Source organism: Halichoeres trimaculatus, unplaced genomic scaffold, assembly GCF_033239565.1.
Source record: "Halichoeres trimaculatus isolate MK-OKI-2021-1 unplaced genomic scaffold, fHalTri1.1 fHalTri1_scaffold_23, whole genome shotgun sequence".
NCBI lineage: Eukaryota > Metazoa > Chordata > Actinopteri > Labriformes > Labridae > Halichoeres > Halichoeres trimaculatus.
Window position 1 is genome coordinate 7,998,469 of NW_027437201.1, and position 25,010 is coordinate 8,023,478.

The 25,010-nt window shown below is 38.7% G+C and overlaps 2 protein-coding genes across 3 annotated transcripts; one reads left to right on the top strand and one right to left on the bottom strand.

Moving 5' to 3' along the window:
* Nucleotides 1–1,194: 1,194 nt before the first annotated feature.
* Nucleotides 1,195–16,594, top strand: cep55l (centrosomal protein 55 like). Of its 2 annotated transcripts, none has more exons than XM_074662504.1 (12): nt 1,195–1,292; nt 1,749–1,974; nt 2,088–2,195; nt 3,045–3,200; nt 10,790–10,843; nt 11,235–11,382; nt 11,604–11,749; nt 11,864–12,057; nt 12,302–12,425; nt 13,621–13,692; nt 13,912–14,037; nt 14,263–16,594. In XM_074662504.1, exons 2-12 carry the CDS (start codon nt 1,786–1,788, stop codon nt 14,473–14,475), a joined length of 1,530 nt encoding a protein of 509 aa, XP_074518605.1. In that variant the 5' UTR covers nt 1,195–1,292; nt 1,749–1,785; the 3' UTR covers nt 14,476–16,594. The 2 variants fall into 2 exon arrangements, with proteins under 2 accessions (XP_074518605.1, XP_074518606.1); XM_074662505.1 differs by having other exon boundaries at nt 11,622–11,749.
* Nucleotides 16,595–19,005: 2,411 nt separating this feature from the next.
* On the bottom strand, nt 19,006–21,339 carry rbp4 (retinol binding protein 4, plasma). The gene is made up of 6 exons (XM_074663524.1): nt 21,290–21,339; nt 21,024–21,126; nt 20,781–20,917; nt 20,580–20,686; nt 19,776–19,988; nt 19,006–19,652 (listed from the first exon to the last, which is right to left on the bottom strand). The coding sequence occupies exons 2-6, from the start codon at nt 21,123–21,125 to the stop codon at nt 19,627–19,629; spliced, it is 585 nt and encodes a 194-aa protein (XP_074519625.1). The 5' UTR covers nt 21,126; nt 21,290–21,339; the 3' UTR covers nt 19,006–19,626.
* Nucleotides 21,340–25,010: the final 3,671 nt, after the last annotated feature.

Consider the following 25,010-nt stretch of genomic DNA (forward strand, 5'->3'; position numbering starts at 1 on the left):
TGCACAACAGTAAATATTTTTCTCACTTTTTTAGAATCCTGTTTGTTTTTTAGTTGTTCTAACTTTTTAGTTGTTTCAATTGAACTCTTGGTATTTTTATTTCATGTGAATTCCCTTTCAGAATAAGGTTCTGATGCAACCCCCCTGTTCATTGTTTTTGAATGGAACACAATGCAAATTCACTGAATGTGTAGACTATAGACCAGACCTGTTTTTTTCAGCTTGTGGGCCATTGCCTGTCTCATTATGGCCTGCACGTGAGTGTGTTATTTGAAAATCACTGAACTCCACTTGACATCTGTCACCTCTCAAGTGAAGTGAAGTGATTGCCACATCTCAGAACTATGGCTTATAGTATGAGATCCAGCTGATTTGATGTCATGATTTGATGTGCAGTGATGACAATTAACAAATTCAACAACAGATACTCTCTCACTGATTGGCTGTACTCCTTAATTTTCATATCCAGACAGATATGAAACTAGAGCTCAGTACACTTATCAAGGCAGACTGGATTTTTTTACTATGCAAAACTTTATGTTATTTCAACCATCAAATCAAAAATTAATTTAACTATTACCTTTATATATTTTTAATGGTTTATTTGACCTCCTCAATATATTATTTTAGCTTTATCGTGACATTTAGCACCTCAAAACCTTACCCTCTCCTTGCTTTTTCTTTTAAATCAATAAAAAAGAAAAAGCAAGGTCACTCATGCGGCCCCATGGGAAAATTAATTGTTCACTGCTTTGGATAGAAGGTGTAGTCATACTTATCTTTGTTAATGCCGAAGCTCTTACCTTTTCATTTTTTTTTTAACTTTCCCCAAAGAAGGATTAAATAAACGTCAAATACTAAGGGACATCTACCTGCTTGACTTACTTCATACACAAAACTATTAAATGTCTGTGAATGTTTGGACGTGAAACCGGTTGGGCTCAGTGCGTTTGGAACAGTCCACGGGGACAGTCCGATGTAGAGGCAAAAAGTAGCTGCAGAAAGGCTCACTACACTCAACTTACGTGAGTTGCTTTTGTGATTTTGGTAAAGTATTATATGGGATAGAAAAGTTTTCAAACTTCTTCTGTATAACTCGGAAATTGTAAAATTTCACTGCACTTACCAAGTTGAAAAGATACCCCGAGACAGGCAAACACGCGCACCCAACAGATTACGGAAGTGACGTCAACGCGCTGTAATTCAAACTTAAGGAAACGAAAACGTCTGGTTAGTAAACGGTCTTGTTGCCACAGACTGGTTTCGGGTGATTCCTTCAGTCCTTTTTGCTCGTAAGTTTCAGTATTTTGTGTTTTTCTATGTGTAAATGTTTTGTGTTTATGTCTTATCCTACGATTTCTTGAGAACAGAGCTTGATATCGCGACGTAGTGGCGTTACTTTATCCAAAGCTGTCAACTGAAGACAGGTGTTATGATGTTTGTAACGTTCATGTACTGACAACCATTGCAAATAAATCTGTAAAACACGTATTTCTTTAGTCAGTATTATATGATCATGACGGCCGGTTCAGTGAGTAAATACATGCAGAAGTTATTTTGATGCCGGTTCAGCCGGTTTTGTGGACCAACGTGTGTATTTTGTGTAGTTGATCGTCATTTATGAGGTGTTGTGATTTTTTTTCTCTCCTTCTTAAACATCAAAAGTAATAAAAGATGGGCCTCCAGTGAATTTAAACCACAGGCTTTGGCATTTTAACGCATCTATTTTTTTTATCACTTTGGCACAGAAGCCACATTTACTTCCTGAAAACCAACACAACAGCCATGACATCCAAAGGTGCTAAAGACACCTTTGCCACCAAGTTGGGCTTCAAATCCAGCGGCTCAGCATCCAAAGCTGAGGCAGAGCTGGACAAAGTCAGGAAGGAGAATGCTCACCTCAGGAGAAAGATTGATGAAATCTCTAAAAGACACATCAAGCCACCTGACTCAGACAAAGGCAAACTGCTGGAGGTAAAAGACAGACTTCTCATGTCCTGTATTTTTAATTTTTTGTAAATCTTTTGATACCCCTCTTTAAATTTTAGTTTATGTTTTTTCCTAACTGCTGTTATTTTCCTTTTCAGAGAATTCTTTCCCTTGAGACGCTGCGAGAGAGGAACAATCAGCAGTTGCTTGTCAAAGAGCAGGAACTCGAAACAATGAGACAGCAACTGACAGCAAAAGGGGGAGAGGTATGTGCATATGACACTTTTTGCAGAAACAGATTGTTTGGATTAAAAACTATTGTGTCAGATTTGTTAGATTAATTCATTTTGAATCATTTTAGATATTTAGAAGAAATGAAGGGGCACTGTGATGTTGAAGGAAATACACCCAGCATCGAGTCTTCTGGGAATCGTGAACATTTGCACTCTTGGCTTTGTGCTGGTGGCATATGTATTGTTGGCAGCAGACAACTGTCAGAAAGTTGGAAAAATGGTACTTGAATTCTGAGCTGCCACAAGAAACAGTGGGAGGGAAATAGCTTCTGTCCCATTTTGACAGCAGCTCAGCTTAGTGAAGTTTAGACAGACAGCAACAACTGCATACCAACACATGGTGCTGTGGAGTTATTCTCTTGTTATTTATAAACCAATCTATCTTCCTCTGTAGTGGCTCTATGCATGTATTAGCACTTGTGCCCTTTTGCTGTGACGCTGCTGGAGAAATTGATGCTATCTGTTTGCTTTTTTCATCTCTTATCCGGGGGACATCGCTGTTGCTGTTGCAGAAATTGTTTTCTAATTTTGGCTGGTCAAAATGGATCAGGCTAAAACTTCGAAATAGCACACTGGTTAATTGAACAACAGCTTTTTGACATTTGGAATGCACGATTTGATCTAATCACACTCGTTTCCCCCTCATTAACTTTCATTAACAAAAGTGCTAAAACTGGAGCAGCTCAGTGGGCAGTGTTAGCAGACTCCCAGCTATGTTTAATTCAGTTATTTATTTTTGTATGAAGCAGATAAATCCCAGGAGAACAGGAAACACCTTCAGGAAGCATCAACACAAGTTTTACTTCATGCTGTGTGTTTCAGGTGGTAGCATCACTGCAGGCCCAGCTGGAGCAGCGGAAGAAGGAGGCTGAGCAGAGAGACGTGTTGTTCCAGAGCTTGTCACAGGAGACAGAGAACCTGAAAAACCAGCTGGTCACTGTTTCTACGAGGTGCCAAACTCTGGAAACACAGGTGGTGGTAGGTACCAACTTATTGTCTCAATGCATGTCTGGGTGATTGCATTAGAGAGGAGACAAATTGTCTCATCTTTTGCAAGAGTAATTACTGCATCGTAGTTCCTGCTGTTTTCATTTGCTTGTACAGGCCATGATAAGTGTTGCTGGTTTGATGGCAGTGGTTATTGATGAACCCATTCAGTGACCTTTCTTTATTATTAAATGGTAAATAGACTGTTTACATAATGTTTTCTCTGTCTACATTGCAAACAACATTCACACCAGATTCATAACCTGATGGTAGAGGCTGCTACATAGAGAGTATATCTGTATTAACTAATCCTGTTCACACACAGATGGCACAGCACAGAGGGCAGTTGGGGGTTAAGTGTCTTATGACAACCAACTCTACCGCTAGGCCACAGCTGCTCTGCCTTAATACATTGGTCCCATTAGTTTACCAATATAAGAAAAGTTTTGTTTGGCTTAAAAAGGAGCCATTGATCTTTTAATTATCAATGCAGCAAAACCGATAACCTAACAGCAGGTATTGAGGGGCAGCCTGATGTTTCAGACCAAGCCAGGTTCAACCAAAATGGGAGTGCAGCTCAAAAACTTAGAAAAAAAAAACATTTATATTTTTTTCTCAATTCTTTATTTAAAGGGTGGTTGTGAGCAGTTTACAAATGATTAGCCATGCATTGCAGAGGGTATGAAGGGTCCACTGTAAAAGTCTGCCACAAACATCTAGATATCTTGAAACCCTTTTCCACCATAACATTCTCAATGTTTAAAAAATAAAATAAAATAAACTTCTTATTAGAGCTGAAACGATTCCTTGAATGATTCGAGGTGCTCGATTACAAAAAGTACTCGAGTAATTTTCTCCACCTCGAGGAATCGTTTAATTTTAAAAAAGATCAAAGAGTGGTATTTCAAATAGAGCTGAGGCCATATCAAGAGAGTTTTCAGACCCCTCAAGCTACCTCTTATACAAAATAGCAACTAGCAACAAATCTAGCTTCTTTTCTGGAGTTTGGAGACTAATGGGTCATTCTACGAAACGGGTGCTATTTGGGTTTGCAACATTTGATGAGATGTACAAGGTACAAAAAAATTGTCAAAGTGTGTTTACAAATTTTGGGGCTACCAAAGCAAGTGCTCTTATTGACATGCTGTATCAGAAAATTCTATTTCTTAGAGAAAAATTTTCATTCGAAAAATAACTGCTCTTTAACCAAACAAAAATGTATTTTATCCGATTACTCGATTAATCGATGGGACATTCAGAAGAATACTCAAATACTAAAATATTTGATAGCTGCAGCCCTACTTCTTATTACTCTATAACTTGATACGGTCTGTTAGAGTGATGTGCAATTTATTTTATTTTTTATGATAATATGTGGGGTAAATGTACAACATACAAAGGGCCGAAGATAAATAAATAAAATACAGGAAAAAAAGACATATATTCCATTAACTTTATCCTCCCATTCCTGTATCATGGGGGTCAGGATGTAGCCAGTGTCTATGTATGGTCTTTTTACAAGCAGGTACCAGAATGCCAAATAAGTAGATATTGGAGTGCCCAGCTATAAAGTCAACTTTACCAAAAATATAAGTATTAAACTCAAAAGGTATTTTCTTTGTAAATATTTATTCCAGAATGTTGTGGGTTTTCGACCAGAAATGTTTAATAATTGAACAGTCCCAAAATCCGTGCCAATGGTTGTTCCCAGCATTCTGGATCCTCTCCTGTGAGATAAGAGTTTTATTTTGGGGTAATACAAAACCTAACCAAATATTTCCAACCAAATTCTCTTCATGGATGTGAGTCTGTACATTTTCTTTGAAATTCAAAATAGTTTTGGCAGTTTTCTTCTGAGATAGTGAAGTTACCTTCTTTTTCCCATTTGTTTTTTCATATATTCTGTTGAATGAGATTTTTTTGTCATGAAGCCCTTTTGTAGTCTGGATGTATAACCGCGTTTTAATTCTGATTTGTAGGCTCCTGTAAATTCTGTCAGTACCAGTTTATCCATGTTTGGTGGGAAATGACTAAGCAGAAAAAAGCATAGATATTTAATAAGATTTAAAGAATAAGGTCATCATGTTTGCCAAATTAAGTCAAAAGCAAGTAAAAGTTGGAGTAAAGTCACACTATTTCAAGAATGAAGTTGTTCCAGTGAATGTTAAGAGAATAAAGCAGCAGTGTTAGTTGAAGGTTAGCACATTGTTAGCCTAATAGCATAACTGCCCGAGTCATATTTCAAGGTTTTCAGAAAAGAAGAGAAAACACATTTTTATGGATGTTATAACTATTTATCACAATTTATCACCAGAGCATCTCATTTAATGTGGAACACTAAACATCTCATTTAGTTATGGTTAAAGAAAGTACTTTTTTATCCTGAAAGCACCACATTCAGAGTCATTCACACATATAAAGCTCTGTCTGACTATTAGTCCTCCTCACCTCCTTACTCTTTTCCAGTTGTTATTTTCAGTTGAGAAATGTTTTTCTGCAGTTTTTGACGAAGGAAGCTTAGCAACTGAGCATTCAAGGCCATCTCAGAAATCAGCACGTCACTGCTCTGTCTGGGATATGTTGGCTTCTAAAGCTGGTTTTTAGACAGTTTTCAAGTTGAACCAACGCTGACCTAAAATGGGTAATTGTCACAGGTATCGGGACTTAAATAAGAAGATTTTTCAACAAGCTTTTCACACAATGACTTTTTCCCCATGTGATGATGGCTTTAGTCTTGTAACATTATGACTGTATTCTCTATTCTTTTCTTTTTTGAAGTTGTTTTTGGCTTTCTTCTATTAGAGCGGACAGGACAGTGGGTTAGGGGTGGGTACCGAATTAGGTACTTTTATGGTTACTGACCAAATTCTGTCTATAGTACCAGGTAGCAATTCATGTAAAATCAAAAGGTACCAAGTTTAGGTACCTAAATGCATCCTTGTGGCCTTGAGGGAGTGGGAGAGCAGGGGATTTTCCATGCTGGACATAAACACATCATTGCAAGGTTTTACTTTGAAGAATGAATTTGTTAAATTGAAATCAACATATTTTATTATAAAAATGATATTTTTAACCACATAAACACAAAAAAGTACAGACCTTTGAGTACAGGTACCAATTGCCAGGTACTGGCCATCAGTATGGTTTCAAATGAGAAAGGTACCCATCCCTATAGTGGGCAGAGCAGGAAACAGGGTGGGGGTGGGGAATGACATGCGGGAAACAGGCCACAGGCTGAATTCAAACCCTCTGTGCTCCAATGACTGTATTCTCCAAAACTTTTTCTTTATTTGGCCTCAGGAACCTGTCATTCATGGATAGAGACCTTTTGTTCTTACTTTTAATCTAAAATGTTTTGGTTGTTTCATTTAACTATTTCAAATTCCATTTCCCTGATGAACTTCTGTCAGTGCATGGCTGCATAGTGGGGCAGTGGTTAGCTCTGTTGTCTTATAACAAGAAGGTTTCTGGTTTGATTCCCTGGCTAGGTAGGCGACGGATGGGGAACTGCATTTGTACCCATTGGTAGCTTTGGTTTACGGTAAACGAGTTAGCCTTTTTCAACAATAACTACCAATCAGCATGAAACAAAACACAACAAAGTTCTCAGCACTGAAAACCTGTAAAAAAAAAAAAAAAAAACAGATGTAAACATAACAAGAAACAAAACTCTCTGCGGGTACTCTGACTTCCTCCTACAGTCCAAAAACATGCTTGTTGGGTGAATTTATCTCCTAACTTACGTTAGGGCTGGGACGATATGTTATCCTTGCAATTAGATTCTGTAACGATTTTTGGGCTGCTGATTCAATTCAGAATGCGATTCTTTGATATTTCCACTTTCTGGGATTTTTAGGGTTTGTTTTTTTTTTTTTTAAACACAGTTGCTTTTTTTTAAACCCAAAAAATGCACATCACATGAGAAGCATCTCACCCTCTGCTGGAGAAAAGTGGGTACTTTTTTCCAATCCAGTTTGTAAACTAACATTGAAATGAGGGATTTGACTTTTGACTTTGAAGAAAAAATAATTCTTTGACAAAGAATCCTGATATATAATATCCTATGACATTTTACCTGTCCAGAGGGAACCCTGCCTTGCCCCCAGCAACAGGTGGTACAGGGTCAAGCTCCTTTGCCACCTTGAAGAGGAAAAGGATGAAACTTGTGATGTTAGAATAACTTTAACTGCAGCTGTTTGTCACATTAACATCAAGAAGTAGATATTTATTAGAGCATTTATTGGAATGCTAGGGGACATGCTTGTCAAGAAAACCATTCATTTCATACGATTGATGATGAACAAAGGTTTATGAATCATTCTCTTTCAGCTAATATCATTCCCCCTTGATGTAAGGTCAAACTATGCGCTCCATCTTCTCATTGGTAGTTCTGCGTTCTCAGACACTTTCTGATGCTCATGTAATGCTTGAAGGCTTAAAACATCTGTTGCATTTACCTCCTGAGAGTTAATTCAACGATTAATTACAATGAATCTCTGGAGTCTGAAAAACAGACGTTATCTATGCAGTTGTGTCCTTGTCTGTTATTTATGAATGCAGACAAAAGTGTATGTTTAATCACACCAGGTTTCTTTTCATTTTCACTGAAATTGATTTTCAGTGAGGCTTGTTTTTGAAAGAGAGCTCACTTGCGAATGAAGCTGCTGTTATTCTGCCGTCCACCAGGGGGCATTGTGGGACCTCTGATTGTATTCCCCTCACAGATGACATAAGCCTGTCCTCTCCAGGCCACTCAGTAACACATAGTAAAGACAGACAGAGGAGATAAATAAAATAACACATCATAGTCAGACGATCTCACTGCTTTTTAGGTTACGTTGAAAGCAGACTGAAGAGGAGCTGTTTTTCAGCACGTGTAATTATATATCATTAAAATCATCAGTGTAGGAGTCTGTTAAACCCGTGGTTCCTTCACAATCCCCGGCTTTCAGTCTGTATGAGAAAGGCAGCGCTGATTCGCAGTCAGCACTTTGATGCTTCCAGCACAGCAGGCCTGCACTTCACTCTGAGTGAGAGCGAGAGCAGTCATCAGGATTCTCCCTGGCTTCAAAATCACAAGAAAACACATCAGGAGATCAGATAGCTGAGGACTCAGAGATAACATACTTAGATCACAAACATATCTCTGGGCTTTTGGGGCCTGGAGTGAAATAAACTCTCAGTATTGCAAACAGAACTTCAAGAATAGATGAAAAATATTCCTAATTCTCTTTGTGTTAGCCGTCTGTTAAACTCTTCTGTGGTACATTTCCTTTACTACTATCTTTATCAAAATTCGAAACTAGTTCTGTGGGAAGAGATGAGACATGCTCTTGCTGAATTTTAAGCGGACACAGCTCATCTTAAACTTTTTAAAATCATGAAGATTTTCTGTGTATGATCTTTTGAGATATACTTCTACGCCTTTTATCAGCAACTCTTCTCCCAGAAGTGTCTCCTTTGTAGTTACCGTGCTGTTTGATTTAAAAGAGCCGAGTCTAAAGAAAGTACAGTGTTTTTTGTGTGTCTGTTGTGTTTTTTTTACTCCTCTGCCTCTGTTCTCCGTAAAGGTCACCGTACAGCGAGAGAAACTGTCTTTGAATTTGAATGTTCCTCACCGATTGTGTTAGTTTCCATCCTCGGTGTTAAAGTAGTTAAGGTTTTTTAGTGTGTGACTTCATGTTTTAGAATATATCACCATCTTTGAAGAGGATCTCTATACGCTTCTCTTTGTGCTGATTTTCCTGCACTACTTTCCTCCCTCAGAGCTAGAGCCTTAGCTCCCTTTCGCATTACAATAAATAACCCTGACCCCTGACCGAGGTCCCTTTCCCTTCATCTTGAAACCACAGAAGCTATTAGCCGGCTTAGCTTATGGGATGTGCGTTAAAATCCATCTGGAAAAAGTTGACGAGCTAATGATGCTTGTCTGGATGTGTTAGAGCTCTCTGGGCTTTAGCCAACAGATGATCGCTCAGATTTCCTACTGTTGCGACAGAACAGCATCCGGTTTGCCCGGGGCTCAGACATTAGAGTGGGATCAGACCGGGAGGTCAAGAGGGCAGAGTTATGAGATGACTGAGTGTCTTCTGGGGATGAGTGTCAGGGAGTCATCTGCAAAGATTGCTCTAACCGTGTAATCCCTGGACTGATCACTTGCAAACACCTGTTTAGATGTTGCTCAGGAAAAACTGATGACTGACAGGAAAGAGGCAACAGACACAGATAACTTACAGACACGAAGCATTTCAAATGTGCCACAGTGGAACATTTAAAATGCTTCATGTTTGTGTTTTATCTAGGGATGCACTGATCCAGCTTTTCTGGTCCCAGTGCCGATAGAGATGGGTACCTTTCACATTTGAAACGATATGGTACCAATGCCCGGTACCTGGCAATTGGTATCGGTACTCAGCGGTACCAATTTTTGGTACATTTGTGTGTTTATGTGGTAAAAATACCAATTTGTTTAGTAATAAGATGTAATTTATTTTCAACTTAACGTACTTATTCTTAAATTTACAACCTTGTGATGCTGTGTTCATGTCCAGCATGGAAAACCCCCTACTCTTCCACCCCCTCACAGTCACAGGGATGTGTTCAGGTACCTAAACAAGGTACCTTTTGATTTTACGGGAATTGGTACCCGGTAGGGTTAGGGTTAGGGTTAACCTAATTCGGCACCCATCCCTAGATGTGGATACCTGGGCTAAGGGTATCGACTGATACCGATTCTAATCCGTTATAGTGTTAAGTAATAACCCGCATGCTCTACTGTGGGATCAGACTGGTAATGTTTTGAGTAAAAGACAAAATTGAGTACATATGGAATTACTGAGGTAAATATTTATTTAAACTATAAGTGTTTAAATCTTTAATAGTAGTTTGGTTAAAAAATGCTTCTGAATTTACAGAAATGACTATTTGATTGTAAAATTTTATACCTTGTAGACTAAATCATAGTTCAGCCATAATTTCAAGTTGGGACCAATCCTTTCCCACCGATACCCGATCCATCTTTGAGGGGCAGGATCGGCGCCAATACCTGATACCAGGATCAGATCAGTGCATCCCTAATTTTACCTGCTAAAACTGTCTTAAATCTTCCTTTTATACTTCCCCTTTTCAAGTGTTTTGTACCAGATCAGGTGGTATTTTTTTTTACCAATTTTATTTTAAAAAAAAAATCTTTCCAATATGGCGGTCCTACAGTGCAAGTCACAACTGAAAATCAGAAAACACAACAACAAATCAGAAAACATGACAGAAAATCACTTGACACAACAATAAAACAGATTAACATGATAGCAAATCAAAAGTTTCAGAGGACAGAGCCATCCAATCAGCGATGATTTATGTCGCCAGAGGGTACCAACCTTTTTCTCTTTGACCTGGACCTGTCTGTTTTGCCATTGCATTTAGTAATTTGGCATTCTGTTTTCTGTTTTGTTGTTGGTTTTAGTTGTTTTTTTGTGTTTTCTGATTTTTTGATATTTTTTCTGATCTGCTGTTGTGTTTTTCACTCTAGAGCCACCGTACTCCAAGGTTAATTCCTGTTGTGTTTTTTTTTCTATCCACAGAATGGACAGGTGCCACCTGCAGACATCGCTTTGGTGCAAGATCAGCTGAGAGATGTGAGTCCAGTCAATGATTTACGGCTTATTTCACAGCGTGCTGTTTTGGAATTAGAGCCACACGTTCATGAAATTGGAAAAAAGTTTTTCAAACGAGCTTTTTCATTCAATTACACTCTTGCCAAGGCTGAGGGAGAATTAAAAAAAATTCTTTGGAGTTCATCAATCAATATTTCTGAAATACTGGCTTTACAGGCAGTATCAATAATTGCTGCCAAGAGAGAAGTCATGGGGGTGTTATTTTTTAGGACAGAACAAAACATTTGGGTTATTTTTAAGAGTGGTTTTCTTTGCTTTCTGCTCAGTTTTTAATGGGAAAACTTCTAGCAACAATGTCAAGAATCTACAATAAGTAAGTTTTTCTCAAAGGGAGCTCACATCTCATTTCCAGGCACTGGAGAAGAACCAGCAGTGGCTGGTGTACGACCAGCAGAGAGAGGCCTACGTTCAGTTTGTACTCGCCAGGACAAAGGAGCTAGAGCAACAGCTGTCAGAGGCAAAGCAGCAGCAAGAAACCCAAAAAGAAGACAATGAGAAAAGTAGGAGCTGACACATGAATGTTGACATAATGACACACTTGGTACTGTAATGCACACAGAATGTAAAGAAAGTGAAACCTCTGGGTTCCATTTGGATTTTTTTTTTTTTTGTAGTTTTGTACTTTTTAAAAGATGAAAGATGAGTGAGAAATGAGCAGAATTTCTGAATGAATCCCCATAATCTAACATCTGAATTTCCACTAATGCCTCTTAAAAATTAGCTCCCACTGACTTAGCAGGTCCAGAAAAGGATGCGCAGCTGGAGAGCCACTACAAACAGCTGCTGTCAGGGATGCAAAAAGACCTGCAGAGCCAAAAAGATTCGGTTATTAAAACCCAACAGGAGCTGACTGTACAAAAAGAACAGGTAGATGTGCTCAAAGGTTTGCCTTCATGACAAAGTCCATCTGAGTTATTACATCTATTGATCCTTGGCATCCAGTGTATGTAAGGAACTCACAAGAGCTTTCTATGACTGCAGACGCTGAACGCTCGCGCTGAGCTGCAGTCTCAGAAGGAGCAGGTCAGCAGACTTCAGGGGGAGGCGTGCCGGCTGCAGAGGAAGTACGAGGACAAGTGCAGCGAGCTGTCGGCCTTCCTGAAGAAGTATGAAGACAAGAGCAAAGAGCTGGACGAGGCCAAGATGCTGCTGCAGGCTGAGCGGTTCAGTAGCAGGTACATTTAGTCTGCTTTAATGAGGGAGTGATTCACCTGACGTCTCAACTTTGAATATTTTAAGAAACATGGCATTTAATTAGATTGGTCTACATTTCTAGGAAATATGAAACAGTATTTCTGACCTTGGATGATAGAAGCACTTTTATAGTTTTAGCCAAATACTTTTCACTGCTTGAGTACTTAATTAGTGAACAGTTATTTTAAATGACATAATGTGGTTGATATAAAACATTACACTCAGACATGAAGTGTGTGAGGAGAGAAAGGTGTCATCAGAGCGAGCCGACAGAATGAGAGCCGAGCTGGAGAGTATGGACATCAGACTGGAGGAGGAGCGGAAGAGATCTGCCGAACTTCTCCTGCAGGTAACACTCAAAGGTCACTGTTGGTTATTTTTCCGTTGATGTATGTAGCACTCGTGTTGCTAAAAGGCACTTTGAATTTAAAGGTTAGAGGATATTCTTCCAAGTCAAAGTATGTGAAAGGTCACAGTCACAGGGTCCTATATGCACGGCTGTTCATGGGTTTTGTTTTGTGTGTAATGGTGTTTCATTACTGTTGACACTGTGGCAAAGAGTTGTACCTCCTGTTGGCATTCTGAATTTATCATGGAAAGGTGAATCATTGCAAAGACAGAAGAGGGAGAGTTGAGCAAATATTCTAGCCTAGAATATTCTATTCAACTAATGTTGAGTTTAAAGAGGGGGTATTCTGCTTTACCATATTTTAAACATGGCTTTAAAGTAACTATGCTGGATTGTCATACTACATGTGTACAGATTTTTAAACTCGCTCATATTCACAGAAATTCCTGAATCTGTCTGAAAACTGCTCAAAAATAACAATTAAATAAAAAATAGCCTTAAGTATTCATGGGACTTGCTGAAACGATAGGGTCACCACATAAGGATCTCCTAAATGGTTGACAACATGTTTGAGAGCCTCGAATTCTGAGGTCTGCTCAAAGCTCTGGGTTCTGTAGGACTGGCCAATCAGCTGGAAGGGGCAGGAAGTCTTAAAGAGACAGTAGCTAAAATGAAACGTATCAAGAAGAAGCTGAAATAGTGTTTTTCTAAAGAACCAGTGTGGTACTTTTTTGAGCTGGAAGGCTGCTACAGGGTAACCAAAGAGACAGTATGAAGCCAGAAAAGCACAATACCCCAGCTTTATTGTCATTACAAGATTTATGCAGGCTCCCATAAGGAGGCAGATAAGAACTGCTCCCAACAAATTTAACTGCAGCTTAAAAGTTAGTACCATATAGTAGGTATGGATTATCTAATTTTTGTGTGTTTGTGTGTAACAATGATGATATCTTGTAATGGTAGCCAGGTAACAAGCTGAGTAATGTATTGAGCACAGGTAATGGGTTCGATTCAGTTTCGATTCTTATTTGTGCAACTACCAATAAACCATATATTAACTCCTACATAGTTTGTGGTTTATGTATTTTTGTCCAGTCTTTCAGTGTATATGGGTCTCTATAAATGTTATGCAACCATTGGACTGGAAAAGGGTTAAATTGTTACCTTGGAACTCATCATTTTGCCTTTTTTACAGGTTAACATGCTGCAGAAGTCTCTTCTGAGCCAAAATGAGGATCAGAGGAGAGTTGCATTTCTAGAGCAGCAGGTAATTAAAAAAGATGGAAGAATTTTTACGTAAAGGCCATTTTATAACTCGATCCGCTGACACAGTAAACAAACAGTCACGTTTTTATTTTTTCAGTGTTTGACAGGACAAATATAATGTCTCCCAAGTGTTGAAATCCATACTGATCCCACTTGTGCAATTGAAGTGCAATGAATTCTTGGCTCTCTCCGGCTCATATATTTCTCTCTCCCTCCCAAGATCCAGCTCTCTGCCAAGGACTTTGAGAATGAAAAGATTGATCGTCAGAGCATGCAGCACCAGTTACATAAGGTTCTGAAGGAGCTCCGCAAGGCCCGAGATCAGATTGCTAAACTGGAGTCTGCTGTAAGTGTTACAGCAGATCATAACCACATGTTCATTATGAAGTCTCCCAGAGATTCAGCTGGTTCATTGAGACGCACAACCACACAACGCTTACTCCTCCTGAGCACCTCATTCTGCCTCTAGAATAATAAATGTTTTACTTCCTTTCCTGAATTTTTTTCTGCATTTTAAGTGTAGCTTATTTGCAATTAAATGAAAATTGTTTTGTCTGTTGCTGTTTTTTAGAAGCAGACAAACACCCGTTTCTCCGAGCCCAGCTCCTACAACAGCCTGGAGTTTGAGCGTCTGACTATTGACGACTCTCCTGGTCTGACATCTCCCTCTAAAATCACAAACCTTCTGAATGAGAGCTTCCTGGAGTGCCCCAAGTGTCGGGCCCACTATCCCACCAGCCGCCACAGGGAGCTTCTGGCACACATTGACTTCTGCTTAGCCTGAGTCCGAATCAGCCTGGGTGTCCTGTCCCTTTATCCACAGAGAGGGTCAGCAGAGACAGCCAGGCAGAAGAAGTTAAAGATATATGATGTGTGCATTTTTTTCTAAAACTGCTGGCTCCTATATTGTTTTTAAAATGAAAAGGGAAAAAGATAGTAATACCTATCACCTGGTCTCAGTAAACTCTACTCTGTATCTGAAGTTAACAAGTCGATTTTCTTTTTTATTGGGGTGGGAAACCAGCTACAACACCGCAACATCCATTTGAAATTAGCCCCTAAACCATATTGGAAGTCCCGGAAGAAGTTTTTAGCTGGTTTTGAATTCTACTAAAATTAGTATTGTGTCTTCTTTTATGAGGTGAAAGCAAATGAGACAGAAACTTAAAACTAAGATATGCTACTTCTTCAGTAACACACAGTAACAGTTTACATTTACCAAACTGAAAACTCATAATGTGAGGTGCACTTGTGTTTTAAAAGACCTTTCAAACTTTCATAAAATTAATAAATGATGGGATGTAGTTTTTGTCCACAGGGGGCGCTAAAATCAGCCAAACAGAAGTTCCTCTTAGTAGCTTTAGAAATGTAACATGAGAGCCAAGACACTTGAATTTATTTATGCAGTTTGGAAAACAAAAGGCATTCCCTAAAAAGAAACAAAAGTAAACAAAAGATAGCTTAGCTAGAAAGGGGTTTGTGTGTGTGTGTACTTACACAAGTGTTATTTCACACCTGCTACAGCCTGAGGTGAAAAATCAAATGTCATCTTCACCCTTCTTGTAATAGTAGATTTTATAATACATTGACTTGGTCTCTGTGATGTCACCCATTTGTTTTTAATACAGAGTTTTGAAGCCTGTCGTTGAAGGATCACTGTTATTGAAAAGCTTTACCCAACATAGCTTCGTCTGGCAGAACTCTGAAGTTGTAATAAATTAATAAGTAATTAGTTATGATATATTCAGCCTCCATACAGTGTAATGGAGTAATTAGACATTCAGACTTAAACCCTCTTTTGAACCAGGCTGTAAACATGCTTATTTCTGCTGGTTGTGCTTCTGCAGCCAACATAACATTTTCCGTCTTAGCTTATACAAAAGTGATACTTAAACATATAGAATATATGAAGGGATACATTAAAATGCTGCATGGTTTGAGTCCAAAACGGCTAAATAAGTGTTAAATGAAACAAAAAAAAATGCACACTCCAGTGTTTTGGTAACCAAAGATTAGCTCAATCATTTACTGAAAACTTCTATTTCTGGTGCATGGAAATTTTCCAGGGATCTTGTATTTTGCGGTTTACATGTCATAAAGCTCTTAGTGTATTGTTTTTGTGTATTTGGTGAAACTATTTATTCTCTATTTCTGAGCTACTGATTTCTAAGATGGTGTAAGTTTTATTTTCCTTAATGTAACAAATGGTGTACATTTTGCATATTCTGTTGGGCCTTCTTGCATCATTTTGGATGTTACCTTTATGTGTATTTTTTATAGGAGTTAGCAAAGCTGCCTGATGCATGTGACGCTGTTCCTCCACTCCAGGTTTTTTAACAGTGCTGTATAGTAGTTTAAATGTTGGCCAAATGCTTCCTTTGTTTTTCTGAAAGGATTTAAGCAGCAGTTTCGTAACCCTTGCTGCAACACGTGACTGTCACAATGACCAACATCTTCCTCTAACCTGAACTCCACACTTTGATTTGTCTAAACGCAACCAGACCTTTGACATTTACCATCGGAGAGCTTAGTTTGTCACATGGTCTCAGGTCGTTCTGTCTATTCTTCCTCCTGCACAAGTGAAGCTCCCTTCTGTCTACACCTTGACTTTTCAAGCCTGCAGCCCTGTGAGGCTAGAATGAGATTGCACGAGTTAATTCCTTGTACTAAACTATTTAAGGCAGGGGATTAGCGAAGGTGCCTTTATTCCTGCAGCCTCGGTAATGTGACTAGATGGACTTAAGACAGATGGACACTGCTACGCCGCATATTTGAGGGGGTTGTTTTGTTTAACTTGAGACGTGTTTCTTTTAAGAATGTGATGCCACGATCACACCTTTCTTTATTTTATTTGTTGTGTCTTCACTTATTTTAATCCTGTGCGCTAAAGTTATTTTGCAATACACTGTACTGTACTTAATGTACAATAAAGATGATAATCTTACAGTGCAGCTATAGAATGGTTTCTCACTCACAATCATAGATCAAATATTAAGCTCTTTACCCTAACATGCAATTACTATACTGTTGCTTATCTCACCCTTTTTTATCCTATCAATTTAAAGCTGTTCTTTGGTAGGGAGCTGATAGCATCATCAGTGTGTTCACTTTTCTATCAGCCTGATGTAATACACTGTGATGTTTCACTCTATAATTGATATTTAGCTCAATCTACAGAGAGAAAAAAAAGGTACTCATGGAGAGAAATCTTTTATCTGATCTTTTTAATCCCCTGTGACCCATTAAAGTCAACGATGCTAAAAGATCAAACTGAAGAAGACACGCTATTAGCTTTGTGAGGGAGGCGGAGGCAGCGCTGTTGAACTGCGAATCAGCTGTGACTCAATCATAGGCAGAAGTGTTAAAGTTTGTCACAGCCATGCCAGACAAAGATATGCTTAATTACCCATAGAATAAAAACCAGGGGTCAGACCACCTTAAAGGAAGGGTTGGTTTATTTATTTTGCAGAAAGTCACAGTGCTGTTACACTCTGTACTGTCACTCATGAAATGGCTATCAACCAATCAGATAACTTGGCTGAAACTAACTGGGCAAGCGTCCAATCTCTTTCAACTTTACTTGTAACAACAGTTTTGATAGTTATACACTTCATATAGGACATGCTGCATGCCGTTTCTAGAAATCAAGTTAACCATTAAGCCATAAGTGTTTGTATCAAATGTCAGAGCAGCCTGTTCAGTGGTGTTATTTACCTTAGGTCTAAGCCATCTAACTTCATTGGTTTACTAAAAAAAAGCAACCAAGCAAAAGTCCTTGAACACTATTCACCCAATCACTGTCTGAATCAAATATAAGCTAAAGTTCATAAACAGAATATTGCATCCAGTAGGTTTTTCATTCCATTATACCCCCAAAAGTCAACGTTAACAACAATAACAGCATCATGGTTAAAGTGTAGCAGCAATGCTGCTAAAAACACCAAGAGACGGGCTAAAGAAGGCAAAACCTGAACCAGCAAAAAATTCATCAGCATTTGGAAAAGAAATGCTAAATGAGATTCACATCCACAAGTTACAACCCAGCCAAGGTAATGTGATTTATCTGCTGGGAGAAATTAGCCAACAGTAGCATAGAGTAAGCACATCATCAGCAGCATTTGTTTTTTAAGCTAATCTTTTATTTAAGACTAAGGTCATGTCTTTTTTTTGTTAAGAAACGTTTATTCATCTATTGTTAAGTTGATAGTTTTGAGATCAGCCCTTTATTTTAACAAAAGAGGGCACTCTAAGGTAACAATTATTCATTTTTGCACAAATCTTTCCTTTTTTTTAGCACATCTAAAGTTATTTTTATTGTATAGATCAGTGGTTCTCAAATGGGGGTACGTGTACCCCTGGTGGTACCCAAGTTTGAAAAATACATATTTTAAAAATCGCAACCAAGTTAAATTTCTTTAACACAATTTATTTAATCAGTGTTTGAATACAAAATAAGTTAAAGTTCATAAAGTGAGTACTATATCCAATAAACACTAATAGCACAGCGCTATTTTTTACATCTTTTTTTCCAACCAAAACTGCTTTGTGCTTATCAAGGGGTACTTGGCAGAAAAAATATATATCACGGGGGTACATTACTGAAAAAAGCTTGAGAACCATTGGTGAAGATGATGCAGTAATAATGTTTTGTGCCTGTCCAGTCATAATTTTCAGGGTTGAGAATGTTATTGTCAATGAAGAATATTTCTTAATCCAGATACTAATAGTGCAGTGCTGTGTTTTCTGTCTTTTTTTTTTTTTTTTTTTTTCCCAACCAAAGCTGCTTTGCGCTCGTTAGGGGATACTTAGCAGAAAAACAACATTTCACAGGGGGTACATCACTGAGAAAACTTTGAGAACCACTGTACTAGAGGATTAACCAAAACCGTATTCCAGAAACATCTGTGTTGTGTAGAGATTTGTCCAGCTTGGGTTACACTTTTGGAACTCCTCCCAACATTTGTTTATGAACCCCAGTAAGACAGAAAGGGAGGAAGTTAGATAGGTTGTAAATCATGTGTAACATCTGGCCAAGTGGGAGGCCCCTGATTATGAAACACAGCTGCTTGTGGTGGGAGGGGCCAGTTCCAATTGGTCCTTTCCTTACTTCAGTTTTAGTAATTTAACCCTGCTCAGAAAAACATGTCAATCATGTCAATAGTTCATACCTAATGAAGTCTCTATGATTCTATCAGCTTGATTTGATAGTTTTAAAGCAGCTAATGTAAAAAGGAGATATTTATTCTGAGAATTTCATGTATTGTAACATACTAAATCCAACTACCCTTGAAAAAACTGAACAATCCAACACGGTAGGAATGTTTTATTTCAAAAAAATGGATCAAGAAGTATACATCATACAATCATCAAACAACAGAAATATTAAGCCTTTGTAGCACATGACTTACACAATGTTGGTATTATTAACAAAACCTGCTTCTATGCTGCACAACACAGTCTTTCAGTGTAAAAGCAAAGCCAATGATTTGTGAACCTGGTTTCTTTAGTAAAAATGGTTGTGATACTCCAGAGCTGATAGTTCAGCTTTACTTAAGACTGATTATTTGTCACATTAACCTGATAAGCTGCAAAAATACCCTTTTAACAACCTGATATTTCTTGTTCACCCACTGGAACAAGTTCCACTGGTGTCCTCCAGGAGGATTATCTAACCTCCTTCACTTATGTGCAATTTTGGAACAACAACCCAGGATAAACAGTCATCTTTCCTCTCTGTTCTCTGTTCTCTGCACAGAAATGGGAATGTTTGGATTTCTTCATATTTTGTGATGTTCTTTTTTTTTTTGAGACAAATGTGTTACTTTGGCCTTTCTGAAGGGAGAGATCTCTGAGAGGTTTCACCTAGAGACCAGCAGAGGGGCACCCAGTCCCAAAGATGGGTGCTTCCAAGGGCAGATTACTGACAGTCAACAGATCAGCTCCTCGACAGCATGCAGAAGCCTGAAGAGGAAGAGGACAAACATCTTGTTCAGACAAACGTATCTTTTATAAAAAGTAAGAGAAACTTGATTTATTTATGAAAGTCTTGCAAAATCTGAGTGTGAAACAAACACTTTAACTCACCATTGTGCGGAACGCGTCTGTATTTGCCAATGAGGCAAATCCGTTCCTTTATCTGGGTGACCGCAGTTTGGTCCTGTGGCCTCAGACCAGTCGGGTGACGAGAGAAAATGAAGGAGTAGCTGTCTAAGCAGGTGCCATCAGAGTCCATCTGTCTGCAGGAGTAGTGGACGGCGTAGTTATCGTAGTCGGTGTCAATGACCCAGTGCTCATCGTCTGGAAGAAGAGGTCGAATCATGGTTATTAACTTCTTTAAAACCTACATTCTTGTAACATTCCCTGGTGTTTTCAATCAAAACTGATTATCCCGTCACTACTGTGCTCAAAGATGGGATTATCTCTCAGCTGCTTTGATTATTTAAAGTGGACTTTAGCACCCTTTCTCTAACAAACACACAGCTGGTGTTTATCACAGTAGCCTCATCAAGAAAACATCTGATGAAAAACTACAAACAATGTTGAAAAAGATCAGCAATGGTTTTCAAGTGAAAGGATTGGATGCCATTCCTGAAGAGTGACTCATCCATGTATCAAAGTAGTGTTTGCTGAGTAATCATTAAGTGACATTTGGACTCACTCGTAAACATTTTGTTTGATTGATTCTCAAAGGTCATGTCACAAAGATGTCATGTGCTGCAGTTGATGATTGAATTAAATCAACAGTTGCTTAAAAAGTCAACAGTCACTTTTGCAACAAAACAACAGTGACCTTCTGCTCACGTGGCGGGTTGAGATATCTGGTTTGCTGCCTCGCAAAGTTGGAGTTACTCGTAGTGATACTTTTCGTAGAAATGCTCATAAACTCACTTCCACTCTGCAGGTAGGTTGCAGCTCCCCAGTACTTCATCTTGAACTTGGCTGGGTCACTGGTGGGCTCGAAGGTAGCCAACATATTGGCGCACATTTCCCAGTTGCTTCAGGTTCATAAGATAGAAACAGTGTCAGTGTTGCAAAAAAAAGGACAGAGAAATATTTGTTGTTGTTTTTTTACTTTACAGCAAAACTCACTTAAGGATAATGACTCTGCCCTCAGCTGTGGCCGTCATTTGGCCGTCCTCTTCAATAACAAAGTTAGCCACGATGTTGTCGAGGAGGAACAAGCCCACTGGGTCCTTCTTTGCTACTGCATACCATGTCCCTGTATACTATAAGAAAGAAAACCAAGCCCACTTTACACTCCAACAATTCCCTGTAAAAAAATGTGACAAAAGAGGATATTGCTTTTATTTACACTCCAGAAAGAAAACTTACCCTTGTCTTGTCAAAGTCTTGCTTCACTTGGATGTCTGCTACCTGGCATTCAAGTGCCCAGGACACAGCCAGGAGGCAGAGGGCCACAACGAAACGCAGCATTCTGCATAGAAGGAGGCAGAAGACATGTAGAGGTTTTAGAGAAGAAGAAGGTGCAGCAGAGGGGAGAGAAATGTTGGTTCAGTTTGAGTAAATTAAAATAATACAATGAAATACTCCATTATCAAAAATGTGTGAGAAAAAAAAGGTTTTCAACAAATACATACCTGTCGATAAAATCTGGTCAGCTCACAGAGATCCTCTGCTTGCAGTGAGGTTGTGGTCTTATATACAGTGAGCCAGCGTTGCATAATGACTTCTGGGGAAGCAGACCCTCCCCTGTTCTCCCCACAGCTTGCTTGCCTTCCATTGGACAAACATTTACATAACTTCAGGCCTTCTTCAATTTTTGTGCTGTGCACATGGCCGGCGATCCCTCCATATTCCCCACCACCACCACCACCACCCTCCACCCCAAAAATGTGCTTTTCTGAAAGAAAAAAAAAAGTGTTTCTGGTCTTGTGAAAGCAGCCAAGAACACGACCATCTGGAAAACTGCTTTATGATGCGCGTGTAGATACAAACACTGAAGTAAAGTTTTCACTTCTACGCAGGGCTGGCTGGCTTTTGCAAGAAGCCACAGCTGAGGAGTTTTCTGGGAACTTTGATGCACAGTTTCTTGAATGCCATAAATCAAGGTGAAATGTGTTTATGTCAATGCAGTAAATTTATGTTTCAGCACTATTCTCTTTCTTACAGAGAAAACAAAAACATTACATCTGATATTGATTTGATTAAGCCATCGATGGGGCCCTTTTGTAACTTGGACAGCTGTTTATATAAATGGTTGAGAAAGTGCTTCGGTCCACTCAAAACACCAACAAATCAATGTGAAAGTTAGATAATCACATCTCTCATGGTTTGCAAGACCTGTCACTGATGAGTACATCAATGCAATCTATCTGAGAGTCTTTGACCAGCTTTAACAGACATCATATGAGTAGTTCGGATGCAAAGTGCAGAAAACCATGTATGACTCTACAACATGTTTGAACTTCAGCTTTCATCAGGATAAAAAGTTGAAACTTCAAAGAGGAATCCAGTTCAGGCAGCTCGCTGTCTTCCACAGGTCCGTTTTCTTGAATCTACCGTGGAAGAATATTAAAAATTGATGCCGTTGTTTGCAGTAGGATCATGTAACCAAGTCCTCAGAGGGGCTTGGCTGAATAAAAGAAGCACAGTCCGGTCAAACATCTGCAGCTTGCGTAACCACAGCCCTCGCCAGTCAAAAACAACCCAATCACTCCTTTTTTTTCAGCAGAAATAATGGTGGCTGGAATTTAGCCAGAGGCAGAGCAACATTTCATAATAATGAGGAACAGCCAGGAAGAGATGTACATTTAACTGCAAGGGTTTTGTGAGCGTTCAACATTTTGGCGGGTGTTGGGGTTAATGGAAAAAGAAGGAGTTTGTTTTCTTGTTGTAATAGGGAGAGTTGAGTGATTTAAAATCCCCAAGGAAAATACTCTGAATGTATCTGAACTAACAAAGCCATGCTGTTTCTGGGTTTCTTATGGGGTACCTGAGTGCCAGACTTTACCAGAGTAAATATTTAGCTGGGAGTCTGAAATGAATTAAAACAAACTGTACCTATGGTATTTTGTACTGTTAACCAATGACAGGATTCCTTCCACTAGATTTTAAGTGTAAACTCAAATAATAAAAAGGATCAAGTTATAAAAACGCAACTCTAAAACAGGTGGTTCCATTAAAAAATGTAAATAAAGAACATATTTGATTCTTTTTTTATTATACAAATGCTATGCTCAAGTGAAAGACTGCACAAATAACATATCAGATGGTAAAACTGAAACTTTTGTTCTTCAATAATATATAGGCTAAAATAAAATTTGAAGTTAGCAATGATCCAAAACAGTTAGGACAAGCACGGCACTGAAAAAGTTGTGTTATGCAGAGAAAACATGACATTACATGGCTAGGTGTGAAAAAACATTCAAGAGAAGTTGAGTCCCTGAGAACTCAATCTAAGAAGGTGCTCCTGATTTGGAAACAAAGAGAGCAAATATTTCTAAGTATAATTTGTAAAGCATTTGTGGATTCTGATCATTTACTGAAAACAATAAAGTTAAAAGATTCAATTATTTGAAAAGAAATCTCTGTCCAAAAAGGAAAAGGCCAAAAACAAATAATAGTAGATAGCTGTGACCTTTGAGCTCCTCTGTAGTGGAAGTCACCACATGGGCTCACAATCCCTTCCAAAAAAAAACAGTTTGAACATAGTTTGTCTCTGCATCCTCAAATGCGTGTATGTTTGTATGTAGTCTAAATAAACGTGGTCCAGAAACTTGGTGTGGAAAAATTTCCTCTAGGTCCAACAAATCAAAATTTGACTTTCTTTTTGGAAATCATGGACTTCACATCCTCTGCTTTAAAGATCAGAATAACCACTCAAATACTTACTCAGCATGATTCAAAAGTTTGCACTGTGATCTAGACAAGGATTTTCTTCAGGGAAGACCTTATATAGCCATAAGGCCAAAAGGCCACCTTACCCCCCCCCCCCCCCCCCTTTACATCTTTTAAAGTTGATTGAAAGCTTGGTTGATACAGGCTTTCTGAGTGATGACCACCATCATCATCTCTCTATTTAAGTGCTTCGCTAGGGGCACAATTATGAGCCTTGAAGCTGGTTTGCAAACTGTCAATAACACCAGGGAATTGAGTCACTTTTCACACATCCAATTAGGAGTTTATGATAGAATTGTGATTTCCAGGTTTTTTTCAACCTATTACTCATAAACATTAGTGTGAATGCTCCTTTATCTTTGTTTAGTTACTGCTATAGCCCTCAACCCCTCAATTTTGTTTAACTGCTAAAGAGGAGGCTGCTGACAGATTTTTGTTGTGGCGAACCCTTTATAGACTCCTGAATGCCAAATTAACTTAATAGTGTTAAAGAAGTGTTGTTTCCCCCTCCTCAAATTGCCATGTGCTTCAAAAGCATTGCAAAATGCTTATTTTCTGTACACTCCTAACACTTTGAAACACTTCCATATAATGGTTGTATCGTGCAGAAGCTGTCATCGAATGCAAGTAATTAATGTATTACCTTGTTGGACGTAAACATCGGCAGACCTGCTGTCAGCAATAATTGACTTCTTCAGCTTTTTTCTTCAAACAATGATATCGTGCAAATCACACAGTGCATCCAAATAGCCTATTATTTCTTTGGTGTGACGTTTTTGTTCCTTATCCAAAAGAATAAATGCCAAATAAATGTCAGTCTGGAACCCCTTCAGTGCACACTTTCAGTCCAGTATTGTTTTATCCCCCACATTTTTTCTTCTACTCTTGTTTGAAGGTCTTTTTTTATTTTTTGTGTTTTGTTTTTAGTTCTCTAAATTGCACCTATATTTATTTTTCATACTGGCTTGATAAGTAAATAGTGCTTGTAGGAAACCAATTAAATACTTTTATACAGGGACAAAAACCGACAACCACCAAAACATTTTTTTTCCATCTATGGTTCGATTATTCCATTCAACAAGAATCAAAAACATTACAGAATTAGTGATGATTAAAATGATATTTGTCTCTCCTCTATCCGATTTTTTTTCAGCACAACGCCCACTCAGTGTTCCTGACTGTGTAATGGGCTGCTCTAATACAGTTTCCCATCGCCCACACACATACTTTTTCTATCTCCCCTCAGTACACTTGCCTTAATCCCCACAATGAAAAAATAGTGGGGAACTCCTTGTCTTGCCAGCTTGCCAGCAGCTAGCCAGACAGTGCTCTTAGTTAATAATAGCCAGCCATCTTTGTTTAGGCCTTGTTCTCAGACATCCAAGTCTCACTAATTGGCCAATATCCAGTTCTGGGACTGATACCTCCATGAAGATGGTGATTTAATGAGAGCACCTGGGC

Excerpts from the sequence above, each read along its gene's own strand:
- cep55l (XM_074662504.1), top strand. The coding sequence starts at position 1,786 with ATGACATCCAAAGGTGCTAAAGACACCTTTGCCACCAAGTTGGGCTTC. Across the intron at positions 11,750-11,863 it reads TGACTGTACAAAAAGAACAG|ACGCTGAACGCTCGCGCTGA; the intron begins GTAGATGTGCTC and ends CTATGACTGCAG. Across the intron at positions 12,058-12,301 it reads GCTGAGCGGTTCAGTAGCAG|ACATGAAGTGTGTGAGGAGA; the intron begins GTACATTTAGTC and ends CATTACACTCAG.
- rbp4 (XM_074663524.1), bottom strand. The coding sequence starts at position 21,125 with ATGCTGCGTTTCGTTGTGGCCCTCTGCCTCCTGGCTGTGTCCTGGGCA. Across the intron at positions 19,989-20,579 it reads AACCTACCTGCAGAGTGGAA|ACGATGAGCACTGGGTCATT; the intron begins GTGAGTTTATGA and ends CTCTTCTTCCAG. Across the intron at positions 19,653-19,775 it reads CAGACGCGTTCCGCACAATG|GCTTCTGCATGCTGTCGAGG; the intron begins GTGAGTTAAAGT and ends CTTCCTCTTCAG.